The sequence below is a fragment of the Pelodiscus sinensis genome, chromosome 18 (genome assembly GCF_052426305.1).
Source record: "Pelodiscus sinensis isolate ZL-2025 chromosome 18, ASM5242630v1, whole genome shotgun sequence".
In the NCBI taxonomy this organism is placed as follows: domain Eukaryota; kingdom Metazoa; phylum Chordata; order Testudines; family Trionychidae; genus Pelodiscus; species Pelodiscus sinensis.
In genome coordinates this window covers 5,222,786-5,244,793 of record NC_143069.1, presented here as the reverse complement: position 1 = coordinate 5,244,793, position 22,008 = coordinate 5,222,786, and the positions used below count along the sequence as shown (strand labels likewise).

The window sequence follows — 22,008 nt, the reverse complement described above, 5'->3', positions numbered from 1 at the left end:
GGACAGTACCTGTGAGAAACTGTAAAGTTACTTTCACGGCCGCCTGTACAAAACCAGAAGCAAGATCGGGGCTTTCGCCCACAGTGTACCTCCCTGCGTCTCCAGTGACATCGCACGGATGAATCATAGAATCCTAGAGTTGGAAAAGACCTCAGGAGTCATCAAGTCCAGCCCCCTGCCCAAGGCAGGACCAATCCCAACTCAATCATCCCAGCCAGGGCTTTGTCAAACGGAGACTTAAACACCTCTAGGGATGGAGATTCCACCACCTCCCTAGGGAACCCAGCCCAGTGCTTCCCCACCCTCCTAGGGAAATAGTTTTTCTTAATATCCAACCTAGACCTCCCCCGCTGTAACCTGAGACCACTGTTCCGTGTTCTGCCATCCCTCACTACTGAGAACAGCCTCTCTCCATCCTCTTTGGAACCTCCCTTCAGGAAGTTGAAGGCTGCTATCAAATCCCCTCTCACTCTTTGCTTCTGCAGGCTAAACAAACCCAAATCCCCCAGTTTCTCCTCATAGGTCATGTGCTCCATACCCCGAATCATTTTGGTCAAGCTCCCCTGGACCCCCTCCAATGCGTCCCCATCCTTCCTGTAGTTGGGGGCCCAGAACTGGACGCAATACTCCAGATGTGGCCTCACCAGAGCTGAATAAAGGGGAAAAATCACTTCTCTGGATCTGCAGGCAATGCTCCTCCTAATGCCCCCTAATATGCCATTAACCTTCTTGGCTACAAGGCCACCCTGTTGACTCATCTCCGGCTTCTCATCCACTGTAATCCCCAGGTCCTTTTCTGCTGAACTGCTGCTTAGCCAGTCGGTCCCCAGCCTGTAACAATGCTTGAAGCAATCAGATGACAAGAGAAGAATTAAGGATCCGGGGGGAGGGGGGGGGAGGGGGGGGGAGGGGGGGGACTGTACTGGGTCTGAGGGATTTGGGGCACATTCATGTCAACGGGGCTGGTGACAGACGTTGTCGGGCCCTGGGTAATGTATGGGAGGGGGTCGGCTCAAGACCCCCTCAAAGGGGCAAGGCTCTAGACCCCCTCAAAGGGGCAAAGCTAAAGGTAGGAGGGGCAAGGCGAGGGCCATTCAGGCCTTAGCGCCACCCACCTTGCACCAGACAGAGCTCTAGGATTGATTTCATTTGCCCGGGTCTCTGGCAGTGGCGGCTGCCATAATAGTCGATACAGTGACCCAGAGGCCTGGACCCTTTTAAATCATCAGCTCCCGAGACAACTGCCCCCTTTGCCTCTCCCCCTCCCCATCCGTGGCCCCTGTCTGTGGGGCTTCAGACCCTGGTGGTCAAAGTATTTTGGTCTGGTTAGTACAGCAGGGGACAGGGAGTTGGGACATACGGGTCCTATTCCTAGCGCTGCCACTGGCTTGCTGTGTTTTTGAACAAGCTGCTCCTCCTTTTTGGGACTCAGTTGCCTCTGTAGTAAGTTGCGGGTTGGTAACATAAAATCAGCAGGCCCGAATAAAGGCCGGTAACATAAAAACAGCAACAGGCCTGAAATCTAGGAAGCAAGACTTTGGCTCAGTGGAACCGCAGGCAGGAAAGAGAAATAGTATAAGCCAGATCAAGCATAAAGGTCCAGGCACAGGTACCAAGCACATTTATAGAATCCTATAAATGGAAGAGACCTCAGGAGTCAACAAAAAATCCTCATTAAAAAAAAAAATTGTTTGGTGTTCCTCGGTCTTAAAAAGTTTAAGAAACACTCGTCTAGACAGTACTGGGTCCTGCCATGAGGGCAGGGGACTGGACTCGACCTCTCGAGGTCCCTTCCTGCCGGCTACATGTGGCAATGAAACGGTAATTCGAACTAAGTCCTTAGTTCGAATTAACTGTTACATCTCATTCTATAGCTGCGCAGCAGTTACTTCGGGCTAGTGGAATTTCAAAATGGCGACCGGACGGGAACATGCAAATAAAGCCTGGGCTATTTAAATCCCGGGCTTCATTTACAACTCCGGTTGCCTGCTTTGCCTACCTAGCTCAAATTAACGAGCTAATGTAGACATACCCTTATTGACTAATTGAGTAGTCGATGGAAATTCCACCAACTACTGGATTAGCTGATTAAGCGCAATTTAACATCCCTCGGTTGAGCTACCACATATGTTTTAGAAAGACATCCAATCTTTATGGCTTGTGTGTAGTTCAACGCATTAAATTCCAAGCAGGTTGCTGAAGTTTCTTTTTTTCATCATGATTGGCAATTTGACCAGCCTTATACAGTAATGGATCTTTACCATTCCTCTGATTTCTTTTGTTCCCGATATATTTAAACATTTCCTAATTATCCTTTATGTTACTGGTTATAGATTTTTTCCCCCAATTTTAGCTTCTCCTATCAACTGTTTGCTTTTTCATAACTCGCATCCTCCCTTTTTTCCCATTTGCTTTATATTTTTTTCTTGTGGTGTTTATGACAAAAACTAAAACATAGGACATAAACTTTGAGTCCTATTTATAGTACTTCAGGTTGGTTTAATGGAAAAATGGGTTGATACAGAGTAAATTGGAGTTCAAAATAACCCTTTCTCGGGCAATTTTTCTCTCGAAAGCCTCACCTTTTTCAGCCTCCTTCCACTAACTTCTGATTTTAAATGTCTGGATTGTTAGACATGTGCTCAGGAAACCTTACCTGTCACTAAACATAGATTTTGTTTGTGTTAATTATAGATATGAATGGAGCTAGTTAATCCCTGTTGTAAGATTCCAGTGGAGCCAAAGAAAGTAAACAAGTAACTAATTTGGGTCAATCTTTCTACTTGACAGTCCCTAGGAATCTACCGTTTCAACATTTCCTGGGAACAGAAACACAAGTTAGAACAGTGATAGAAATGTAGCCGTGTTAGTCTGGTGTAGCTGAAACGAAATACAGGACTATGTAGCACTTTAAAGACTAACAAGATGGTTTATTAGATGATGAGCTTTCGTGGGCCAGACCCACTTCCTCAGATCAAATAGTGGATCTGAGGAAGTGGGTCTGGCCCACGAAAGCTCATCATCTAATAAATCATCTTGTTAGTCTTTAAAGTGCTACACAGTCCTGTATTTTGTTACAAGTTAAAACACTCATTAATTTTGGCTTCATTCAGCTTTCCCTTCGAACAAATTAAAAACATAGTTGATAAGTGGCAAAGTTGGTGCATGGGAGTGAAGGACACGTTAGCTCATTATGCCTACACAGGGGGATGTCACACTGGTCTGACCAGTTCCAAGGACAGTTGGGCTGCCATAGAAAGGGATGCAGAGCTGCTCTTCAGGAGCTCCATGGATTAGACCTATACTGCTGTTGAAGGAATTGGGGCTCTCAAATAAAAGAAGTCCCTTGCCTTAGAATCATAGAATCCCAGGGCTGGAAGAGACCTCAGGAGTCATCGAGTGCAGCCCCCTGCCCAAAAGCAGGACCAATCCCAACTCAATCATCCCAACCAGGTCTGTGTCAAACCAGGACTTAAAAACCTCTAGGGATGGAGATTCCACCATCTCCCTAGTTAGCCCATTCCAGTGCTTCCCCATTCTCTTAGGGAAAGAGTTTTTCCTAATATCCAACCTACACCTCCCCCACTGCACCTTGAGACCATCACTCCTCGTTCTGCCATCGTCACCACTGTGAACAGCCTCTCTCCATCCTCTTTGGAACCTCCCTTCAGATAGTTAAAGGCTGCTATCAAATCCCCCGTCATTCTTCTGCAGACTAAACAAGCCCAACTCCCTCAGCCTCTCCTAAGTCATGTGCTCCAGCCTCCTAATAATTTTTGTTGCCCTCCACTGGACCCTCTCCAATGCGTCCACATCCTTCCTGTAGTGGGGGGCCCAGAACTGGACACAATACTCCAGACGTGGCCTCACCACATCCCAATAAAGGGGAATAATCACTTCCCTAGATCTGCTGGCAATGTTCCTCCTAATGCACCCTAATATGCCATTAGCCTTCTTGGCTACAAGGGCACACTGTTGACTCATATCCAGCTTCTCATCCACTGTAACCCCCAGGTCCTTTTCTGCAGAACTGCTACTTAGCCAGTCGGTCCCAGCCTATAACAATTCTTGGGATTCTTCCATTCAAGTGCAGGACTCTGCACTTGTCCTTGTTGAACCTCATCAGATTTCTTTTGGCCCAATCCTCCAATATGTCTTGGACACTCTGCACCATATACCCTACCGTCCAATGTATCTACCTTTCCCCCTAGCTTAGTGACATAGGCAAACTTGCTGAGGGTGCAATCCATCCCCTCATCCAGTCATTAATAAAGATGTTGAACAAAACCGACCGTAGAACCGGTCTTTGAGGTACTCTGCTTGAAACTGACCGCCAGTCCGACATCGAGCTGTTGATCACTACCCATTGAGCCCAACAGTCTAGCCCAATTTCTATCCATCTTACAGTCCATTAATCCAATCCATACTTCCTTAACTTGCTGGCAAGAATAAGTCCAGGTATATCACATCCACTGAATTCCCCATGTCCACAGAGCCAGTTACCTCGTCATAGAAAGCAATCAGGTTCGTCAAGCATGACTTGCCCTTGGTGAATCCATGCTGACTGCTCCTGATCCCTTTCCTTATTCTAAGTGCTTCAAAATGGATTCCTTGAGGATCCCCTCCATGATTTTTCCGGGGAGTGAGGTAAGGCTGACCGGTCTGTAGTTCTGTGGATTGTCCTAAGGAACATCTTGGTACCATTTACCTCCCACAAATAAAGTACATACCGACCTATGTTCAGGACCAGGTCAAAGTTGACAGCATAACAGATAGTAAGTTGACAGTATGAAGACTAGGAAGTAAGCCCCCTTCTGCAAGGTAAGGGACGGTAACCAGGTAACAGGGGGTAGCAACCTGATACATCAGGAATGTATAAAAGTTCACCTCAAATGGTGTTCACCAGCTGACTGTGTGGGGGCACTGGATGGTGCTCAGTGGGTGTTAGGACATTGCCACGGCTTCCATAAAGTGTAGCGGCGCAGCGCTGAGTCTGTTCGCTGGCAACTATTATTGCATGTTGTTACGCAAAAAATCTGCTTGGGCGATTTCGAATCTTATCTGGTTTGTGGTCTCTGGGGACTCTGGGCACGGAGACCACATCCAGCGATAGTGACTCGGCTCTGCAACTTTAGCGAAGAGCCAGGTGGCTTGTACCTCATGCAGTAGAGAAGGCTCCAGACTTACAAACCAGGTAACAGAACTTTTGCGTTCTCCTCCAGCAGCAGGCGCTCCGACACAGCTGGACTGAGTACAACACCTGCAAATAACCCAGTTAGTTAATGCAAGCATAAAGAGAGGCAGCCTGGCCAGATGTAACCATTCATTAACTTCCAGGCCAGAGAGGGCCATTGTGATCTTCAGTCTAGCCTGGCATCCTATGAGGTGCACACAGGCCCTTCTCTTCCACTTGTTTAAACAGAGGCACCCTGGGGCACCTTAAAGACTAACACGTGTATTTGGGCATCCGCTTCCAGGGGTAAAAAACACTTGGACCTGCTTTTCCTCCGCAACAGCTGATGCCCAAATAAATCTTCAAGGTGCCACAGGACTCCTTGTTAGTAATGACTGTTGGGGTTGCCCCTCTAAGGCTATGTCTACACTGCAGGCTTTTTGCACAAGAACAGCTGTTCTTGCGCAAAAACTTGCAGAGTGTCTACACTGCGTGCGTGTTTTTGCACAAGTATTACAGTACAGCATCAGCAAACAGGGCTTCTTCCGGAAGAGTTATTCCTCTCCCCACGAGGAATAAGCCCTCTTGCACAAGAGCTCTTCCAGAAGGCGGCAGTGTAGACAGGCAACATGAATTTCTTGCGCAAAAAACCCCTACGGCTAAAATGGCCATCAGAGCTTTCTTGTGCAAGAGAGTGTCGACACTGCCATGGATGCTCTTGTGCAAAAGCACATCTCTTCTGCAAAAGCACATGGCAGTGTGGACGCGCTCGTATGGAAGACCTTTTGCACAAGAACTCTTCTGCAAAACAGTTCTTGTGCAAGAAGCCTGCAGTGTAGACAGAGCCCACGAGTTTCAGAGGGGTAGCTGAGTGAGTCTGTAACAGGAAAAACTTAAAACACAACATATAGTCACCTTAAAGATTAACAAACCGTGTCAATGGGATCATGAGCTTTCCTGGGCATAGCCCACTTCTTCAGACGACTGGAGTGTTGTATGTCCAGAACCAAAATGAACAGGGGAGGAAAAAATGGGAGGGGCGAAAAAAGGAGGCAGGGGGTATGTAAATATCAAAGGGAAAACCCAGCTGGTATGTAACAGGCACCACTGATAAGAGTTGTTGGGAATTTCCCAGGAACCGATCGGGGTTTCTTAGGAACAAGTTTAAAAAGGGGTGAGAATCGGGGTGAACTGGGTGGATGCCTGGGTGAGGGTTGGGTCGAACAACGCAGGGAGGGAAAAGCAGGAGCGTGGGGCGTGAGGGCAGGTGAGCGCTGCGGTGAAAGCCACGTGCGCAGGCCGGGCCGGGCCCCTCTCTCCTCCAGCTGACTTGCAACTTCCACTGCCGGCCCACGTGGCCCTCGAAGGGCGGAGCTTCCCCTTTCCTGCGCCCGCCCCTGGGGCCCTCCAGCCAATGGGAAGCGAGGGCTAATGTTGCTGGTGTTTCAACATTCGGAGCCGGCTGGCACAGCTGCTGCCGCGGGCCCGGGAGCTGCGAGCAGGCAGGAGGCGGAGGTGAGGGGCGGGGGGCGGTGACTCCTGGCCCCCCAGCGCAGGGGGGTCCAGGTCCGGGTCCGTCCGGGGTTACCAGGCCGCGCACTCCCCTCGCTCTTGGAGGCGACGCTGGTGCCAGTGTCTGCTTCAATGCGACCCTACAATAACAAGCCCCAATCGGCCGAGTCGCTGCTTGTTTCACCTCGTGTCCCCCTGCGCTGCAGAAATCCCGCCTCTGCTGGGCCAGCCCCGAGACACGGGGTTGCCCCTGGATTGTAAGCAAGCTGCCCCCTTCTCCCCCATGCTCCCCATTCCCTGAATATCAGTCCTGCCCCCGCAGCCTGCACAAATCTTCATCCTTTAGGACCAAATAGGAAGGGGAGGGGGCGAGGGATTATTTTCTTTATTCCCACCCCCCCAGCGGAAGGAGCTGTTCTCTGTGTCTGTGTTTACAAACCAAGGAACGTGTTTCTCCCTGGTTTGGGTTGGGGTTTTTTTTTGCCTGTTTCTTGACAAGATTGATTGAAATGTTGGTCTGACTAGAGCAGTCCCCAAGTTTAGCGCCCTGCCCTGAAGCAGGACGAAGTCAACCAAGACCTACGGGTTTGTCTAACCCTGTCTAATTCTTTCTTCCCACCCATGCTTCCCCAGAAGGGATCAGACAGGCTGTACACAGAGGGTGTTTAAGTCTCAGCTTGACAAAGCCCTGGCCGGGTTGATTTAGTTGGGATTGGTCCTGCCTAGAGCAGGGGGCTGGATTTGATGACCTTCTGAGGTCTCTTCCAGCTCTATGATTCTATGATTCCCTCCCCTTTCCTTCACCATCATTAATATCCTTTTGCAGTGAGTTCCAGAGGTTGATTATACACTTCAAAATACGGCCGTTTTAACTAGAGCTGGAAGGAAGTTTTCAGAGGGGGTGTTTTTCCATTGGAAAACACTGATTTTAGTGACCTTTTGTTTGGAAGGGGAAAACTCCACCATTTCAGAACATTAAAATGTAGTTTTCCATTCCTGAAATGACTCTTTGTTCTCTTTAAAGTTTATCTTCCGTAATCCACCGTAATACATTTAAAAATAGTTAAAATCTAAACAAAATGTGAATTTATTTGCAGAACTGTGTGAGATCAGAAAAAAAAGTCAAAATCCTGGAATTTCTAGTCCCAGTTCAACCCTACTTTTAGCCACCTTGGTGCCAGGGATGTAAAATCTCATTTAATTAGCTAACCAGTTAAACAATATGTTGAACCAGTTAACCGATTAAATGGGACACGTAGAACGTGTTAAAGATGGACTTGGAGCAGCCCACACACCTACCCCCGTGGCACACTGCTGTGACTGCTGAGCAACCCTACCCGTGGCGTGCCAGAGTGCCCTGTGCCTATGGCTGGTGGAGGGCTGCTCCAGCCCCCACTGGTTAACCATAACCGGCTTACTGGTTAACCATTCACTTCCGAACTTGGTGTCCCCACTGCTAACATTAGGACAGTGGTCCCCAACACGGTGCCCGCATTTGTATGCGCCCGCCAAGTGCTCAGGGCTGGCCTGGCCCCGGGCACGTGGCGCATGTGCGGTGCCGGAGCTGGCCCCGGGCGCATGGTGCACAGTGAGCGCCGGCCCCGGGGGCGCCGCAGATTGGCTGCCGCGCTATGGCCACGTAGTGCATGGGGGGAGCGCAGGCCCCGGGCGCGCGGCACTTGCAGGGTGCGCCGGCCCCGGGCACGCGGTGCTTGGCGGGGGGCCCGGCCCTGGGCGTGCGGTGCTTGTGGGGGGGGGGGCGGCCCTGGGAATGTGGCTATGGGGGGGCCCCGCCCGGCAATGTGGCTATGGGGGGGTCCCCGCCCCCAGGTGCACAATGGGGGTCCCCGCGCCAGGGCGCCCTGCGGGCAAACGGCCACGCCCCTTGGCGCCGGGAAACCTCAAATGGTTGGGGACCACTGAATTAGGAGAAGCCGTTGGCTGCCTCCCCTGCCCCGCCCCATTCCTTCTTTGACATTCCCCTGCTCCCATGGGGGTCACGCTGCCCCCCTTTGAGAGCTGATGCTGAAAAGTGCTGGGAAAGCTCGGGGCGATTATCTGCCTGACCCCGGTGAATAGGAGCTGCCAAAGGCCCTGAAGTGTGACAGACCCTGGAGCTGTGACCGGCCCTTTCACCCAGCAGGATGTGCCGAATGCCCCAGAGGACCAAGGGATGGTGGGCGTGGCACTTCAAGCACACCTTGATTTTCTTCTGTCAGGGCTGGGGCATCGGACCGTCCAGGCTGGGTTCCTGTGATTTCCCGCGCGTGCTGGGCGGATGGTTTCCTGTCCAGTGCAGGTTGCTGCTGGTGCGGGACCTCTGCATATAAACGCTGGGTAAGTCCTGGTGGGTTTTTAATGGGCACTGCCATGTGGGTTGGTAACTCAGGGTGCCCCTGTATAAAACTATGGGACACCAACATCTTGAATACTGTGTACAGATGTGGTCTCCTCACCTCAAAACAGATATTTTGGCCTTGGAAAGGGTTCAGAAAAGGGCAACTAACATGATTAGGGGTTTGAAACGGGTCCCATATGAAGAGAGGTTAAAGCGATGGGACTTTTCAGTTTAGAAAAGAGGAGATTGAGGGGGGATATGATAGAGGTCTATAAAAACATGAGTGGTGTGGAGAGGGTGAATCAAGAAAAGTGATTTATTAGTTCCCATAATAGAAGAACTAGAGGACACCAAATGAAGTTAATGGGTAGCAGGTTTAAAACTAATAAAAGAAAGTTCTTCTTCACACAGCGTGTAGTCAACCTGTGGAACTCCTTGCCAGAGGAGACTGTGAAGGCTAGGACTATAACAGGATTTAAAGAGAAGCTAGATAATTTCACGGAGGTTAGGTCCATAAAAGGCCATTAGCCAGGAGATAGAAATAGTGTCCCTGGCCTCTGTTTGTGGAAGGCTGGAGAAGGATGGCAGGAGACAAATCGCTTGATCATTGTCTTTGGTCAACCCTCTTTGGGGCACCTGGTGCTGGCCACTGTCAGCAGACAGGCTACCCAGTACTGCCGTTCTTATGTTAGGGTTCTTGGTTGGGGCACAGGGCAGAGCCCATCGGTTCAGAGCTGCTAAGAGCAGAGTTATTTGCACTTACGTCCCAGCCAGACTCCCTCGTATCCCCTAACACAGGGCTGGGGGGATCCTTTTTTGGGTCGGGGGCCACAGAGAAATCCGTCGGGCCTTGTAGGAGTTGGGCGGCAGGAGTGGAGCTTAGTGCCTACGGGGCCAAGGGAAACAGAGAGGGCACCATGTCCACAGGGCCGGGGTGCCATTTTCCCTAGGGCCTCCGGGGGGGTGTGGGGGGGAGTGTGTCTATGGTCTAGGAGCCAGGGCCCACCAAAGATGAATCCGACCCAGGCTCTGGTACATCTCTGCAGCGCTGCCGGCCGGTTCCCCCACCTCTTGGTCCTCAACCCAACTAGACCCGCTTCCCGACGGCTGGTTGCCCCCGGCCAGCCCCGCTCCCTCCAGCCCCCTCCCAGCCAGCCCTGCTTCCCGGCGGCCGGTTCCCCCCCACCCCCTCTCTTCCAGCCAGTCCCGCCCCCCCCCCCCCCCCCCCCGGCCCCTGCTGTTCCGTATTTTTTTTAAACCATCTGGTAACCCTAGCAGGTGGGGGTGAAAAGTGCATGGAAATGCCTGCACAGGCGCGTCTGGGAATGAGATGCTGCTCTAACATCTCCGCCTCTGTTCACTTCCAGCCCCTGCCTCGTGGCGCTGGCCCCCCCGTGGCCTGGGAGGGCTCCCCAGGCGCACCATGGCCCGGCATAGCAAGCTGCAGAAGCACGTCCTGAGCCTGTACAGGCAGTTCCTGCGCACCGGCCGGGAGAAGCCGGGATTCCTGCCTCGCATCCAGGCCGAGTTCCGGAAGAACGCCAGCATCCCCCGGGCCGACGTGATGCACATCGAGTATCTGCTCCGCCGTGGCCAGAGGCAGCTGGCGCAGCTCCGAGACGCGAACACCAAACAGATGGGCACCTTTGTCCAAGCCAAACCGGAGGAGCAGTGACCCCTGCTGGTTGGCGCAAGCGTCTGTCTTGTACTGGGACGGTTGGGGGTGAATTCACAGATCAGCCTTCCTGGTTCTCACATCCCTGTGCACCCCTCGTGTCCAAACACAGGTGCCTGGCTTGGCATTTGCTGAGCTAAGGTGTCTTTATTGGCAGCCAAGCTTTTAAACAGTTCAGGTGTGGATGGGTGATCTGGAGGAGATGCTCTTGTTTCCAGGACCTGGTACACAATTCATTCTACCCCTGCTGGCTCCTCTCTTCGGGTATGTCTACACTACAGCGCTAGTTCGAACTAAGCTAATTCGAACTAACGCGTCTAGAACTAAAAACTAGTTTTGCTAATTCGAACTAGCAAGTCCACATTGAGTGGACTCTGAACAGGGCTTAAGGATGGCCGGAAGCAGTGCCAGCAGGGCATCAGAGGAGGACTTAGAGCGTGGAGATGCAGTCTCAGGCTAGCCGAGGGCTGCGCTTAAAGGGTCCCGACCCCCACCCCGGACAGACAGTTCTAAGGGGTGCCCCGCTTGAAAACCAGTCCTGGCTTGGAGTGCCCGGAGTACCCACACTGGGCACATCACACCACTCAGCCATCAGCCCGGCTGCACTTGCCACAGGCTGCCATCTGGGGAGAGGGGGTAATCGGGGGGCTGCAGGAGAGCTTCCACCCCCAGAAGCCTGCAGAGCCAGCCCAGTCCTCCCCATCGGGGGCTCGTACCCCATTCCTCCCTCACCTCCTTCCACTTACCCTTCCCTAGCCCCCCTTCTTATTGATGTACAAAATAAAGATAACGTTTCTTCCAACATTGACTCTGTCTTTATTGAACAAAACTGGGGGAGACTGGGAAAAGGAGGTGGGAGAGGGGAAGATTAAGGCTGGGAGAGGGGAGGGCAACTAACATGATCAGGGGTTGGGAACAGGTCCCAGATGAAGAGAGGCTACAGAGACTGGGACTGTTCAGCTTAGAAAAGAGGAGACGGAGGGGGGACAGGATAGAGGTCTCTAAAAGCAGGGGTTGGGTGGAGAGGGTGCATTCAGAAAAGTTCTTCATGAGTTCCCATAAAGAAGGACTAGAGGACACCAAAGGAAAGGACTGGGTAGCAGGCTTGAAACTAGTAAGAGAAAGTTGTTCTTCTTGACAAAGCAAATAGTTAACCGGTGGAACTCCTTGCTGCAGGAGGCTGTGAAGGCTACAACTAGAACAGAGTTTAAAGGGAAGTGAGATCAAGTCATGGAGGTTGGGTCCATGGAGTAGTCTTAGCCAGGGGGTAGGAGTGGTGTCCCTGCCCAAAGTTTGTGCAAGGCTGGAGAGGGATGGCACGAGACAAATGGCTTGGTCACTGTCTTTGGTCCATCCCCTCCACGGTCCCTAGGGTTGGCCGCTGTCGGCAGACAGGCTACTGGGCTAGATGGACCTTTGGTCTGACCCAGGACGGCCATTGTAAGCTCAGGGCTCAGGGTCGGGGGTCTCAGTGGACCCCCTTGATTTTCATGCAAACCTGCTCCTGGGTGGCCAGGCTGGCAGCTCTCCTGCCCTAGATGGCCACTTTCCTGTGCCTAGTGCGGAGATCGTGGACAAGGTCCACGATGTCCGCACTAGCCCAGGAATGTACCCGCCTCTTGCGGTCCCGGGCAAGCTTCCGGGAGCCGCCAGCCTGGTCCCGGAAAGAGGGGGTGGGCTGGGGGACATCGGGTGGGTGGCTCTGTGCCGTGCCAGGTGCAGGGTCTGCTGGCTGGCTGCTGGCAGGCTTGCACCTGGCACGGGCACCGTAGCCAGCCCGTGCCCCTTTAAGGGGTCCGGGGCCGGGAGGGGGGCATAGAGTTTCCCTGGTGTTGGCCAGAGTGGCCACCAGGGAAACCTGGGGAGGGCTAGCCTCCCACTCGTTCGAATTAAGGGGCTACACAGCCCTTAATTCGAACTAGTAAGTTCGAACTAGGCTTAAGCCTCGTAAAATGAGGTTTTCCTAGTTCGAACTAAGCGCTCCGCTAGTTCGATTCAAATTCGAACTAGCGGAGCGCTAGTGTAGCGGCTATGAATGTTAGTTCGAACTAACGTCCGTTAGTTCGAACTAACATTGTAGTGTAGACATACCCTTCCATCCTTAGCCAAAGAGGAACAAGCCAGTTAGCCCAGGGAAATAAAAGAAAGGGAGAGCGGTGACGGAAAACCCTGTGTCTGTCATTTTTTCAAATGATCTATCTTGCCTAAAAGCCTGTCAGGGATTGGGCTCTGTTGCAGGAGGTGCTGGCGAAACACTCCGTGGATTTGGGTGCTACAATTCCTGAGTGTCGTCCGCCTTCCTGCCCCCTCCCCCCACCGAAGCGCTTTGGAAGGCTCACAAAGGACAGAGACCTGCCTTTTGAAAATCCGACTCCCCACCGGTGTCTCAAGACAGGCGGCTCTCTCTCGCCAAAAACGGAGGCAGCAGCGTGGGATGACAGGCAGCCAGGTCGCAAGGGGAGGTGCTTTTTAGACCAGTTCCCTCCTGGCACTCCGTACTGCTGCCTCTGTATCAGAGGCAGCAGCACAAGCTGGCAGCAGCCCTTGCCTGGGGGCTGGGTCTGAGCTTCTGGACCTGGTGCAAACTGGAACTGAGCGAGGCTGCCTGCCTGCCTGGCTCCTAACACACTGTAAATGCAGAGCCGCAGAGGGGGTAGGTCCCGGACCCAGCGCGAGCCAGGACTGAGACAGCTGGCCCCTGGGGACTATCGAAAAGTCAAGTAACCGATAAGAAATCATGAGGTTAATTGACTACTCAGTGAATATCTAACGTCCCTAATCCCTTTTCATAGTTCCCCTCTGGACTCTCTCTCCTAAAGCATGGCCCTGAGATCTGGACACAGTGCTCCAGCTGAGGCCTCCTCCGTGCCAAATAGCTAGGAGAGTGACCTCCCATGTCTGCCGTACGTCTCCTACCACGCCCCAGGGCTATGCCCTCTTACTGAAGGGCTTTGTGTCTGAGATCGCTTCTCTCCTAGGCTACGTCTACACAACGAGTTTTTTTGGCAACAAATATGCTAACGAGGGACTCTATGACACGCAATGTCATTTGCATATTTTCTGCCGATCCGTTTTTGTGCTCGGGGTTTGTGCGCAAAACCAAGCCGTGTGGATGTTTACTTTTTGTGCAAAAAACCCCCTTTTCCCACAAGATCCCTATGCCTGCAAAAAGGCCGACCGATCTTGTGCAAAAAGGGGCTTTTGCCTAAAAAGAAAACATCCACATGGCTTGTTTTTGCGTGTTCTTGCGAAAAAACTTGTGGCGCGTCTACACTCTACGTGTGTTCTTGCAGAAGTAAATTTGCAGTAAAGCATCAGAGAACAGGGCTCCTTGCACAGGAGTTATTCCTCTCCCGACGATGACTAAGCCCCCTTTGTGCAAGAGCTGTCGTGCAAGAAGGCAGCGTGGACGGGCACCAGGGGCTTCTTGAGCAAGACACTTTTATGGCTAAAATGACCATCAGAGCTTTCTTGCACAAGAGAGCGTTCACACTGCCATGGACGCTCTTGTGCAAAAGCCCATGGCAGGGTGGAGGCACTCTTGCACGAGACCTTTTGCGCAAGAACTCCGGCGTGAAACAGCTCTCGTGCAAGAAGCCTGCAGTGTAGGGCAGGGAGCAGCCTATGAGGGAGGGGGAGGGACCCCTAGTAATGGCTCAAACTTCCCAGGGGGGTGGCCAGAGGCAGGACATTTGCCTGGCAGGGTGGGGGGGGGGGGCGGTGACCTCACAGGGGCTTTGGGCAGCCCTCAGCATATAAGGCAAAGGGCAGGTGGGGAGGTGGTGACCTCACAGAGGGACCCACATCTCAGGCTGATAAAAGCGGGGGGCGGGCCCAGGGGACTTTGGAGACCCCCGGTTGCTTTAGCTCTGGTGCGTCTCCTCCTCACGGTTCGTTCGCGTTCTGTGAGTTCCACATCCCGACACCTTTGTGACGAAGGTAAGAGCCCCCAGGGGTTGGATCCCGCCCGGGGCCGGCTGGGTTCCAGGCAGGCCCAGCCCTCGGTCAAGGGCCAGAAGGTGATTCCTCACCTGGGCTGCGTCCTTAGCGCCACTGGGGCTTTCTCCTGGTTGGTTTCCCTTTTCCTCCATCCCCCCACATTTCTGCTCTGTTCTTGCCTCCTCTGTGACCTTCCCTTGCTGCCTCCCCCAGCTTGGGACCCAACAGACTAGCTGAAGGACGGGGGGTGGTTTGCAGGAGCCGTGGGGTGGGGGATGCAGCCCCCATTGTGGGGACTGGGGAGGTGGGGCTGGAACAAGTCTATGCCGGTGTCTTTGGGGAGAACGCTCCACCCCCCACACCTTAGATTCTCCCCTGATTGGCCAAGAAGGGGCTGTTGATGGGCAGGAGACTCGTGGAATGAGGAGTAACGGTAGTTTGAACTAGGAAGCCTAGTTCGAACTACCTAGTTCGTGCCCCGTGTAGCCGCGCTGCATGGGGTTCGAACGAGCGGGGTTTTAAAAATGGCGGCTCCCCGCTTATGCAAATGAAGCCCGGGAAATTCAAATCCCGGGCTTCATTTGCAAGTGCGGTATGCCTACATTACCCTCCTAGTTCGAACTAGCGGGGTAGTGTAGACATACCCTCAGGTCCTTGCAGTGCCTGTGCAAGACCGAACCGATAAGCAAGGGGCCATTTGGGGGCTGGGGGCAGTCGCTCTGGGGAGCTGGAACCCCTGGATTTCGTTCATCAGGCTGCGCCCCAAGCTCCCCTTTGCTCCCCTCATTTCCAGCATGGCCAAACGTTTTCGGCTGTGGTTCAAGAAAGCCCTGAAGATGGCCCCAGGGCCGGTGGGGAGCAGCTTCTCCGTCCCCGCGGGCGGGGAAGCTGGATCCCACCAGCTCGGGGCGACTCGCCCACCGGCCAGGCCCCCCCGGACCTGGCTCCAGAGGCGGCTGGGCAGGCGGGACCCAGCCCAGCGGGGGAGCCGGGTAGGGTGGCTCCGGGGCCTCCTCTGTGGAGAGAAACACCTGCCCCGGGAGCCCAGCCCCCATTACCACCAGGGGGCATCGCCCTGCCCGGCCCCCGGGGACCTGCCAGTCTCCGGGAGCCCCCAGCCCGTCGCTCCCCGCACCAGCCCCTGCAGCTGTGGGTCCAGGTCCGTCAGCAGCAGCGCCTGGGCCTCCAGCTGCAGCCGGGCCACCTCCTGCAGCCGCTCAGACCCAGGTGAGGGGCCGTGAACACGCTGGGCCCAGGGGCTCACCCAGTACCCCAGGGGGGGGGCAGCCCCAGTGTCTGCCCCGCAGCCTGGGCAATGGATGGGGGGGGGCTGCTTGGCTCTCTTGTTCCTGGTGGGGGCTCTGCTGAGAGCATTGGCAGATGTGAGGGTGGCAGGGGGATGGGTCCCTGCGAGGGGCGTGTGGGGCCCAACCTGCCCTGGGTCCCTGACATGGGGGCGCGTGACCCCTGCTGGCCGCTGGAGTCACCCTGGTCCCTTCCCTCCCGCACAGAGCCCCCCTGCGCCTCGGCGGAGCTCTGCCAGGAGCGGGTGGACTCCCGGGTGGAGGAAGGGGCCATCTACGACATCGAAGAGCAGCTCCACACCCGGGACACGGTAGGAACCTTCTCCACACGGGGGGGACCCGAGATTGTCCGGCCCCTTCCCAGCACGTCCCCCCCCCCTCCGGGAGGGGCTTGTCCCTGGGGATCCCCCTGGGACCCCTTCTCCTGCATGACCTGGACCCCCCAAGCTGGGGGCTCTTGTCATGCACCAGCTGGGCCCCCACAAGCCTGAGGCAGCAGTTGGGGGGGGAGTGTGGGTGCTTGGACAACCGGCAGCTCCCACCTCCACTCCTGGGAGGCCTGAGCCCTGCAGCTGTCCGTGGGGGGCAGGCAGGCCCCAGGCTCACAGACTCTCTCTGGGGTGCAGAGCCCAGCCGCCCTGCAGCGGTTCCTCTTGGCCATCCCCCTCGCCTGCCTCGCCGCCCTCCAAAGGGGCGAGGACACCCTGGCGCCGCGCTGCTGCAAGGACACCATGATGGCCAGGATCGTTGTAAGCGAGTCGCGGCAGCCGGGAGGAGGGGAGGGGATACGTGGGGTGGACAGGGGTCTGCCTGGGCCATGGCGGCGGGTGGGGGTGCTGGAAACGGGATGGGTGGAGCCAGGAGGGCTGGAGGTGGACATGGGGAGGGTGGGTGGGGATGCTGGAGGAGGGAGGGACACAGAAATGGGGCAGGTGTGGGGTGCCGGACAGGAAGGGGGATTCGGGACAGGGAGGGGTCTCCCCGGGCCATGGGGGGCTGGAAGGGAGCCGTGCGGGCTGCTGGGGATGCGCCTGGGGAGCAGGGATGAGGAGGTTCAGAGGCTGGTCACCAGGGCAGTGAGGGGCAGGAGACGGCCTGGGGACAAGGACTGAGCTGGTCCCGGTTTGGGAGGGGGGTGCTGGGAGGGGCCCTGTGTCGGGCAGGGGGGCTACAGGGCAGTGGGAGGCAGTGGGGTTGGATCCTGCTGGGTGGGGGCGCTGGCCGCGTGAGCGTCTCTTGGGGGCCCAGCCTCACACGCCCCTTTGTCTCCTTGGGTCTCACAGGAGATCATGGAGGACTCGCCCCCCCGCTGGTCTTGGCCGACTGCCTCAACGCCGCCTGCAGCCTCAGGTACCGACCCCCCCCCCCCCGCCGACTCCCCCCAGAGCAGATCCCCTGGCCAGGGAGTGGGAAAGTCTCTGTCTCCTGCTGCTGAATTAACAGCCTCTGCCCCTCTCTCCTGCCAGCACCTTGCAGCCTCCCCTGCGGGCCCAGCTCCTGAGCCCCCTGCTGACGGCGGCCGTGGGACAGACAGTGTCTGGGGACTGGCAGCAGGAGCCCATCCACACTCAGGTACGTCCCTCCGGGCCCTGCTCCCGGGCTGGGCTGGAGCTCCAGAGAGGAGTCGGGGGGGGGGGGGGGCAGAGGGAGGGAAGAAGCTGCAGGTTTGGATCCTTCCCTCCAGGGTTCCCGTTGCTCTCCCGGGGGGCCCGTCCCTTCCACGCCCAGCCTGGGCTCCTCCCTGCTCTGCGAGGCGGCTCAGACCCTGCTCTAGGCTGCACCCCGGAGCCAGCGGGTGGCCTGGATCCCCCAACCCCCCTCTGACCCAGGGCTCCCCCTTGTCTTGCAGCAGTTCATCCGGGCCCTTCCCTACGACCTCCAGGCCCTACTGGCGAGCCTCCTCGCCGAGTCCCCAGACACCGCCCGGCTCCAGCTGATCATGGAGGTGAGCCCCGTGGGGGGGACGGGGCCATTGTCCCTGCTTCCTCGGGGGGCCGAGAGAGGAGCAGTGTCAGTGGCTGGGGGGGGCACAGTCCGAGAGGAGCCCCAGGCTCTGCCCAGAACCGGCACCTCCCTACGGGTCCTGACCTGCCTCTTTCCCCCACAGCACCTGAGCCCGTGGCTGGAGTCCCGCCTGCCCCAGGAGCGAGCCAGGGCCCTTGGCAGCACCACGGCCCTGCTGGGAGTCGCCACCACCCTCCCGGGGTTTGACGTAAGTGACCTCGGAGCCGGGGGGTCTGGGGCTGCAGGGCGCGGGGCTGGGAGCGTCCCCGGGAGGCAGAGGCAGGGCCGGGAATGGGCCGGGAATGGGCCGCGTTCTCCTTTCCCCGGGGAGGGGCGACCCTGGGCCCTTCAGGGGGGCTCTTGAGGGACTGGGCCTGGGGACTGGGGAGTGGCCGTCAGTGGATCCCCTTGTTCCACCCCCGGAGTGACCCTTCAGTCGGGGCCATTGCTCAGGGTTGTCTCCTCGCAAGGCCGGCCCCGCCCCGCCCCGGGAGGTGTCTCTGTCCGTCCCCCGAGCTCAGACCCGCCTCGGCGGCCGTTTGCATGGGACGTGCAGCCCCAGGATGCTGAGGGACCCCCCCTCTTCTCTCCCCTCAGAACTCCGCCGACTGGCCGAGGATGGGTCACCACGTGGCCCAGCTGGGCCTTTTTATTTCGGACCCATCCGAAGACGTCAGCCGGCTGGCCCGGGAGGGGGTGCACAGCCTGTATCAACTCCTCCTGCACCACAGGGGTAAGGAACCCAGCCGGGACCTGGGCCCCAGGGACACCCTGAGGGTGCCGGCGGCGGGGGGAGGGGACCCAGCCCTTTTCCCCCAGACTGGCCCAAGGGGGGATGCGTCCCTCTGTGTTCCCCTTCTGCCCCCTGTGCCCCTCCATTTGCCCAGGGATGCCTGCAGGGACCCGTGGGAGGGGAAGGGCTCAGACCTGCCAGCAGAATGACCCTGTTGTGTCTCTTGCAGGCCTCAACATCCACCAGGCAGAGGACCTGTGGTGCAGACACTACTACAAAGAAAGATGGGTCCTGGCTCACAGCAACAGCGTGAGGGTGGGAGAGGTAAGGACGCGCTGCCAGGGCAGGGCAGGGCTCGGGGGTGGGGCTGGCTGGGGCCCTCGTGGGGGTAGGAGGGTCTTGGGGGCAGGAGGAAGCTGTGACCGGGGGCAGGGGTTGGGGTGCCGGGTGAGGAGAGCGTCTGGGTGCAGGGTCTGGAAGGGAGTTTGGGGGAGGAGGAAGCTGTTTTAGCCCCAGGAGTTGGGGCCGGGCTCTGGGCCGTCAGCTGAAACCTCCTGTGCTCTTGATTCCAGGTCTTTGGGCAGCTCTTTACACCAGAGCAGGAGAACTCCTTTTTAGACAAGGCTCTGCTCGCTGCCCGCTCCCCCCTGCGGCGCCACAGCCAGGCCGGGCTGGTCCTGGCCCACGCCCTGCATGGGCAGGCCCATCAGCTCCTGGAATACATGGTGAGCAGCCGGAGCAGATCAGGAGAGTGGGGCAGGGCCAGGGTCTCCTTCCCATCCCCTCAGGGAGTCCCCCGCCCCTTTCCTCAGGCTGCCCCCACCCCACGTCCCTGCTGGCAGAATCCCTCCTGCCCCTGCGAGCGTCCCTGGGGGTGGGGGAGGCTCTGAACACAGAAACTGTCCTAGGAGGCGGGAGGGGGCCGAGGTGTCAGGAGCTCTGGGGGGGGGGGGGGGTCAGGAGCTCACCCTGCGGGCCTGACGGGGGGTGACCAGAGAGCAGGGGGAGGAGGGTGGAAATGCTGGGGGGGCCAGTTCCCCTGAGTCCCCAGGGATGAATGTGACGGATTCTGCTTCCCTTGCAGCAGGAAGACACCCAGTGAGAGCAGCAAGAGCTGAGGAGCCAGCAGCTGCGTCCCCCTCCCCCCAACCCTCCCAATTGTATTGAATTGTATTTACATTCTCATTAAACAATGTTTCAAAAAACATTTGGATCAGGCTTGGTCAATAATTTGTAATGGGGGGGCCATTTTGGCAACTGATCAAGGGCCACATTTCTACCGAGGGGTTTGGGGTCTGGGACGGGGCGGTTGGGTGCAGAAGGGAGCTTAGGGGTGGAGCCTGGGTGCAGGGGGGGGGGTATGATCTGGGTCGGTGGATAGGGGTGCAGGGTCCAGGAGGGGGTATGGGCGCAGGAGAGGACTCTGGCCTGGGGGAGGGGCTCTAGAGGGGTGCAGGGTCAGGGAGGGAGCTGTGACCTGGGTGAAGGGGGAGCAGAAGGTTTGGGGGAGGGGGTGTGGGTGCCAGAGAGGAGTCTGGCCTGGGGGAGGGGTGTCGGGGGGGGTGCAGGGTCAGGGAGGGAGCTGTGACCTGGGTGAAGGGGGAGCAGAAGGTTTGGGGGAGGGGGTGTGGGTGCCAGAGAGGAGTCTGGCCTGGGGGAGGGGTGTCGGGGGGGTGCAGGGTCAGGGAGGGAGCTGTGACCTGGGTGAAGGGGGAGCAGAGGGTTTGGGGGAGGGGGTGCGGGTGCCAGAGAGGAGTCTGGCCTGGGGGAGGGTTGTCGGGGGGTGCAGGGTCAGGGAGGGAGCTGTGACCTGGGTGAAGGGGGAGCAGAAGGTTTGGGGGAGGGGGTGTGGGTGCCAGAGAGGAGTCTGGCCTGGGGGAGGGGTGTCGGGGGGTGCAGGGTCAGGGAGGGAGCTGTGATCTGAGGGAATGGGGGACGCAGGTTCAGGTGGTCGCCTGGGACAGGCAGTCGGGGAGGGGACGTGGGCGCCAGGGGCAGGCTCTGGCTGCGGAGGTGCCTACCTAGGCAGCTGCGTATGGGGGAGCCCGACTGTCACCTGAGGGGATGGGGGAGCTAAATTTTCAACTGCGGGGAATGGAGGAAATACTGTGGAGTGGAGGGAGCGAGATGGGGGGGCTGAATTGTTCCCTGAGGGGAGATCTCCCTGGCTTGGGGGGGGGGCGTTTCCAGCAAAGCCCTCACATAAGAGGGGGACAGACGGGGGGAGGGAGAGGACGGGGATGGGCAGGGCAGGGCAGGTGGAAATGGGGAGGGGCAGGAGAAGGGAAGGGGGAGGAGATGGAGGAGAGCAGGGGATAGGAGTGGGGGCGGGGATGAGGAGCAGGACAGAGGCAGGGCAGTGGTGGTGATGGCTGGCGGCTTTGCCAGAATAGCTGTGCCGGGGGGGGGGGGGGGGGCTTTTGCCACACACCCAAGCCAAGCCAGCTGTGGCGGCAAAGCCTTGTGATGTAACCTAAGCCCTTGGCAAGGTCGGGATCAACCTGCTCTGACAATTTCTCGGACCGGCGGGTTGAGAAACAAGGATCGTGCAGGGAGATGGGGATGACTAGGAAGCGAATCCAGGTGTGGGGGGAATATCCTGGGTTGGAGGGTCAGTCGATATCCCCGCCTGCCACTGTCTGCCGGGGCTCTGCCCGCAAGATGGAACCAACAGCTGAGTTTGCTTTTATGCCCCGTCGTGGGCACAAAAGGCCCAGAGCAGCCTCCTGCTATCTTGGAGGAAAGGGGCCAAAGTTCAGGAAGCAGGTGCCAGGCTGGGCTGGAATCCGCGAGCTCCGCTTTTGCTTTGCCCTTCCTGGAAGCTGGGCTGCAGGTGAGTGGCGGTTTCATCTCCGCTCTTGGGGTGTTTCTTGTGGGTTCCGAGTGTGGATCTGAGAGGGGCTGCGCAGGGGCAGTGTCATGAACGTGCTGTAAGCGTTACAGCCCCTTCTGCGCAGGCTGGCTCCAGCCTCCCATCTGTCTCCAAGCCCTGGGGGAGAGGCGGGAGGCCAGCAGCATGGCCTAGTGGAGGGGGCAGGGGGTTGGGTGTAAGAACTCCCGGGTTCTAATCTAATGCCACCTAGTGACTAAGGCACAGAGTTGTGTGCTAGACCCTTGCTCCGCAATTCTGCGCTCACTCTCGTGCTGGTGACCTTGGAGAGGCCTTTCAGGTCTCCCTTTCCCTGTCCATCAAAGGCAGGCAAGTGCGATGTAATGCCCTGGAGCAAGTGCTTTGGGACGTGTCGCACAAGTGTGCCTGGCTTACAAGCGTGTCAGCACAGGTGTGTAAAAGCGTGACGAAGGCTTTGAGATCGATGCCGAAGGCGTGTG

General features: G+C 57.0%; 1 protein-coding gene and 1 long non-coding RNA gene across 2 annotated transcripts; both read left to right on the top strand.

The window, feature by feature from the left end:
* The first annotated feature begins 6,584 nt into the window (after positions 1–6,584).
* On the top strand, positions 6,585–11,494 carry LOC149523166 (uncharacterized). The gene is made up of 3 exons (XR_016347102.1): positions 6,585–6,688; positions 8,905–9,022; positions 10,391–11,494. It is a non-coding gene; the product is annotated as an uncharacterized LOC149523166 (long non-coding RNA).
* A 5,730-nt stretch (positions 11,495–17,224) lies between these two features.
* LOC149523165 (uncharacterized) lies at positions 17,225–19,881 on the top strand. The gene is made up of 7 exons (XM_089769935.1): positions 17,225–17,291; positions 17,408–17,513; positions 18,049–18,153; positions 18,543–18,678; positions 18,908–19,002; positions 19,251–19,403; positions 19,763–19,881. The coding sequence occupies exons 4-7, from the start codon at positions 18,564–18,566 to the stop codon at positions 19,778–19,780; spliced, it is 381 nt and encodes a 126-aa protein (XP_089626061.1). The 5' UTR covers positions 17,225–17,291; positions 17,408–17,513; positions 18,049–18,153; positions 18,543–18,563; the 3' UTR covers positions 19,781–19,881.
* The last annotated feature ends 2,127 nt before the right edge of the window (positions 19,882–22,008 follow it).

What these genes read in the sequence shown, in the direction of transcription:
- LOC149523165 (XM_089769935.1), top strand. Translation starts at nt 18,564, where the DNA reads ATGGGTCACCACGTGGCCCAGCTGGGCCTTTTTATTTCGGACCCATCC. An exon ending in ACTCCTCCTGCACCACAGGG is followed by an intron (nt 18,679 to 18,907) that starts GTAAGGAACCCA and finishes TGTCTCTTGCAG; the next exon opens with GCCTCAACATCCACCAGGCA. An exon ending in ACAGCGTGAGGGTGGGAGAG is followed by an intron (nt 19,003 to 19,250) that starts GTAAGGACGCGC and finishes TCTTGATTCCAG; the next exon opens with GTCTTTGGGCAGCTCTTTAC.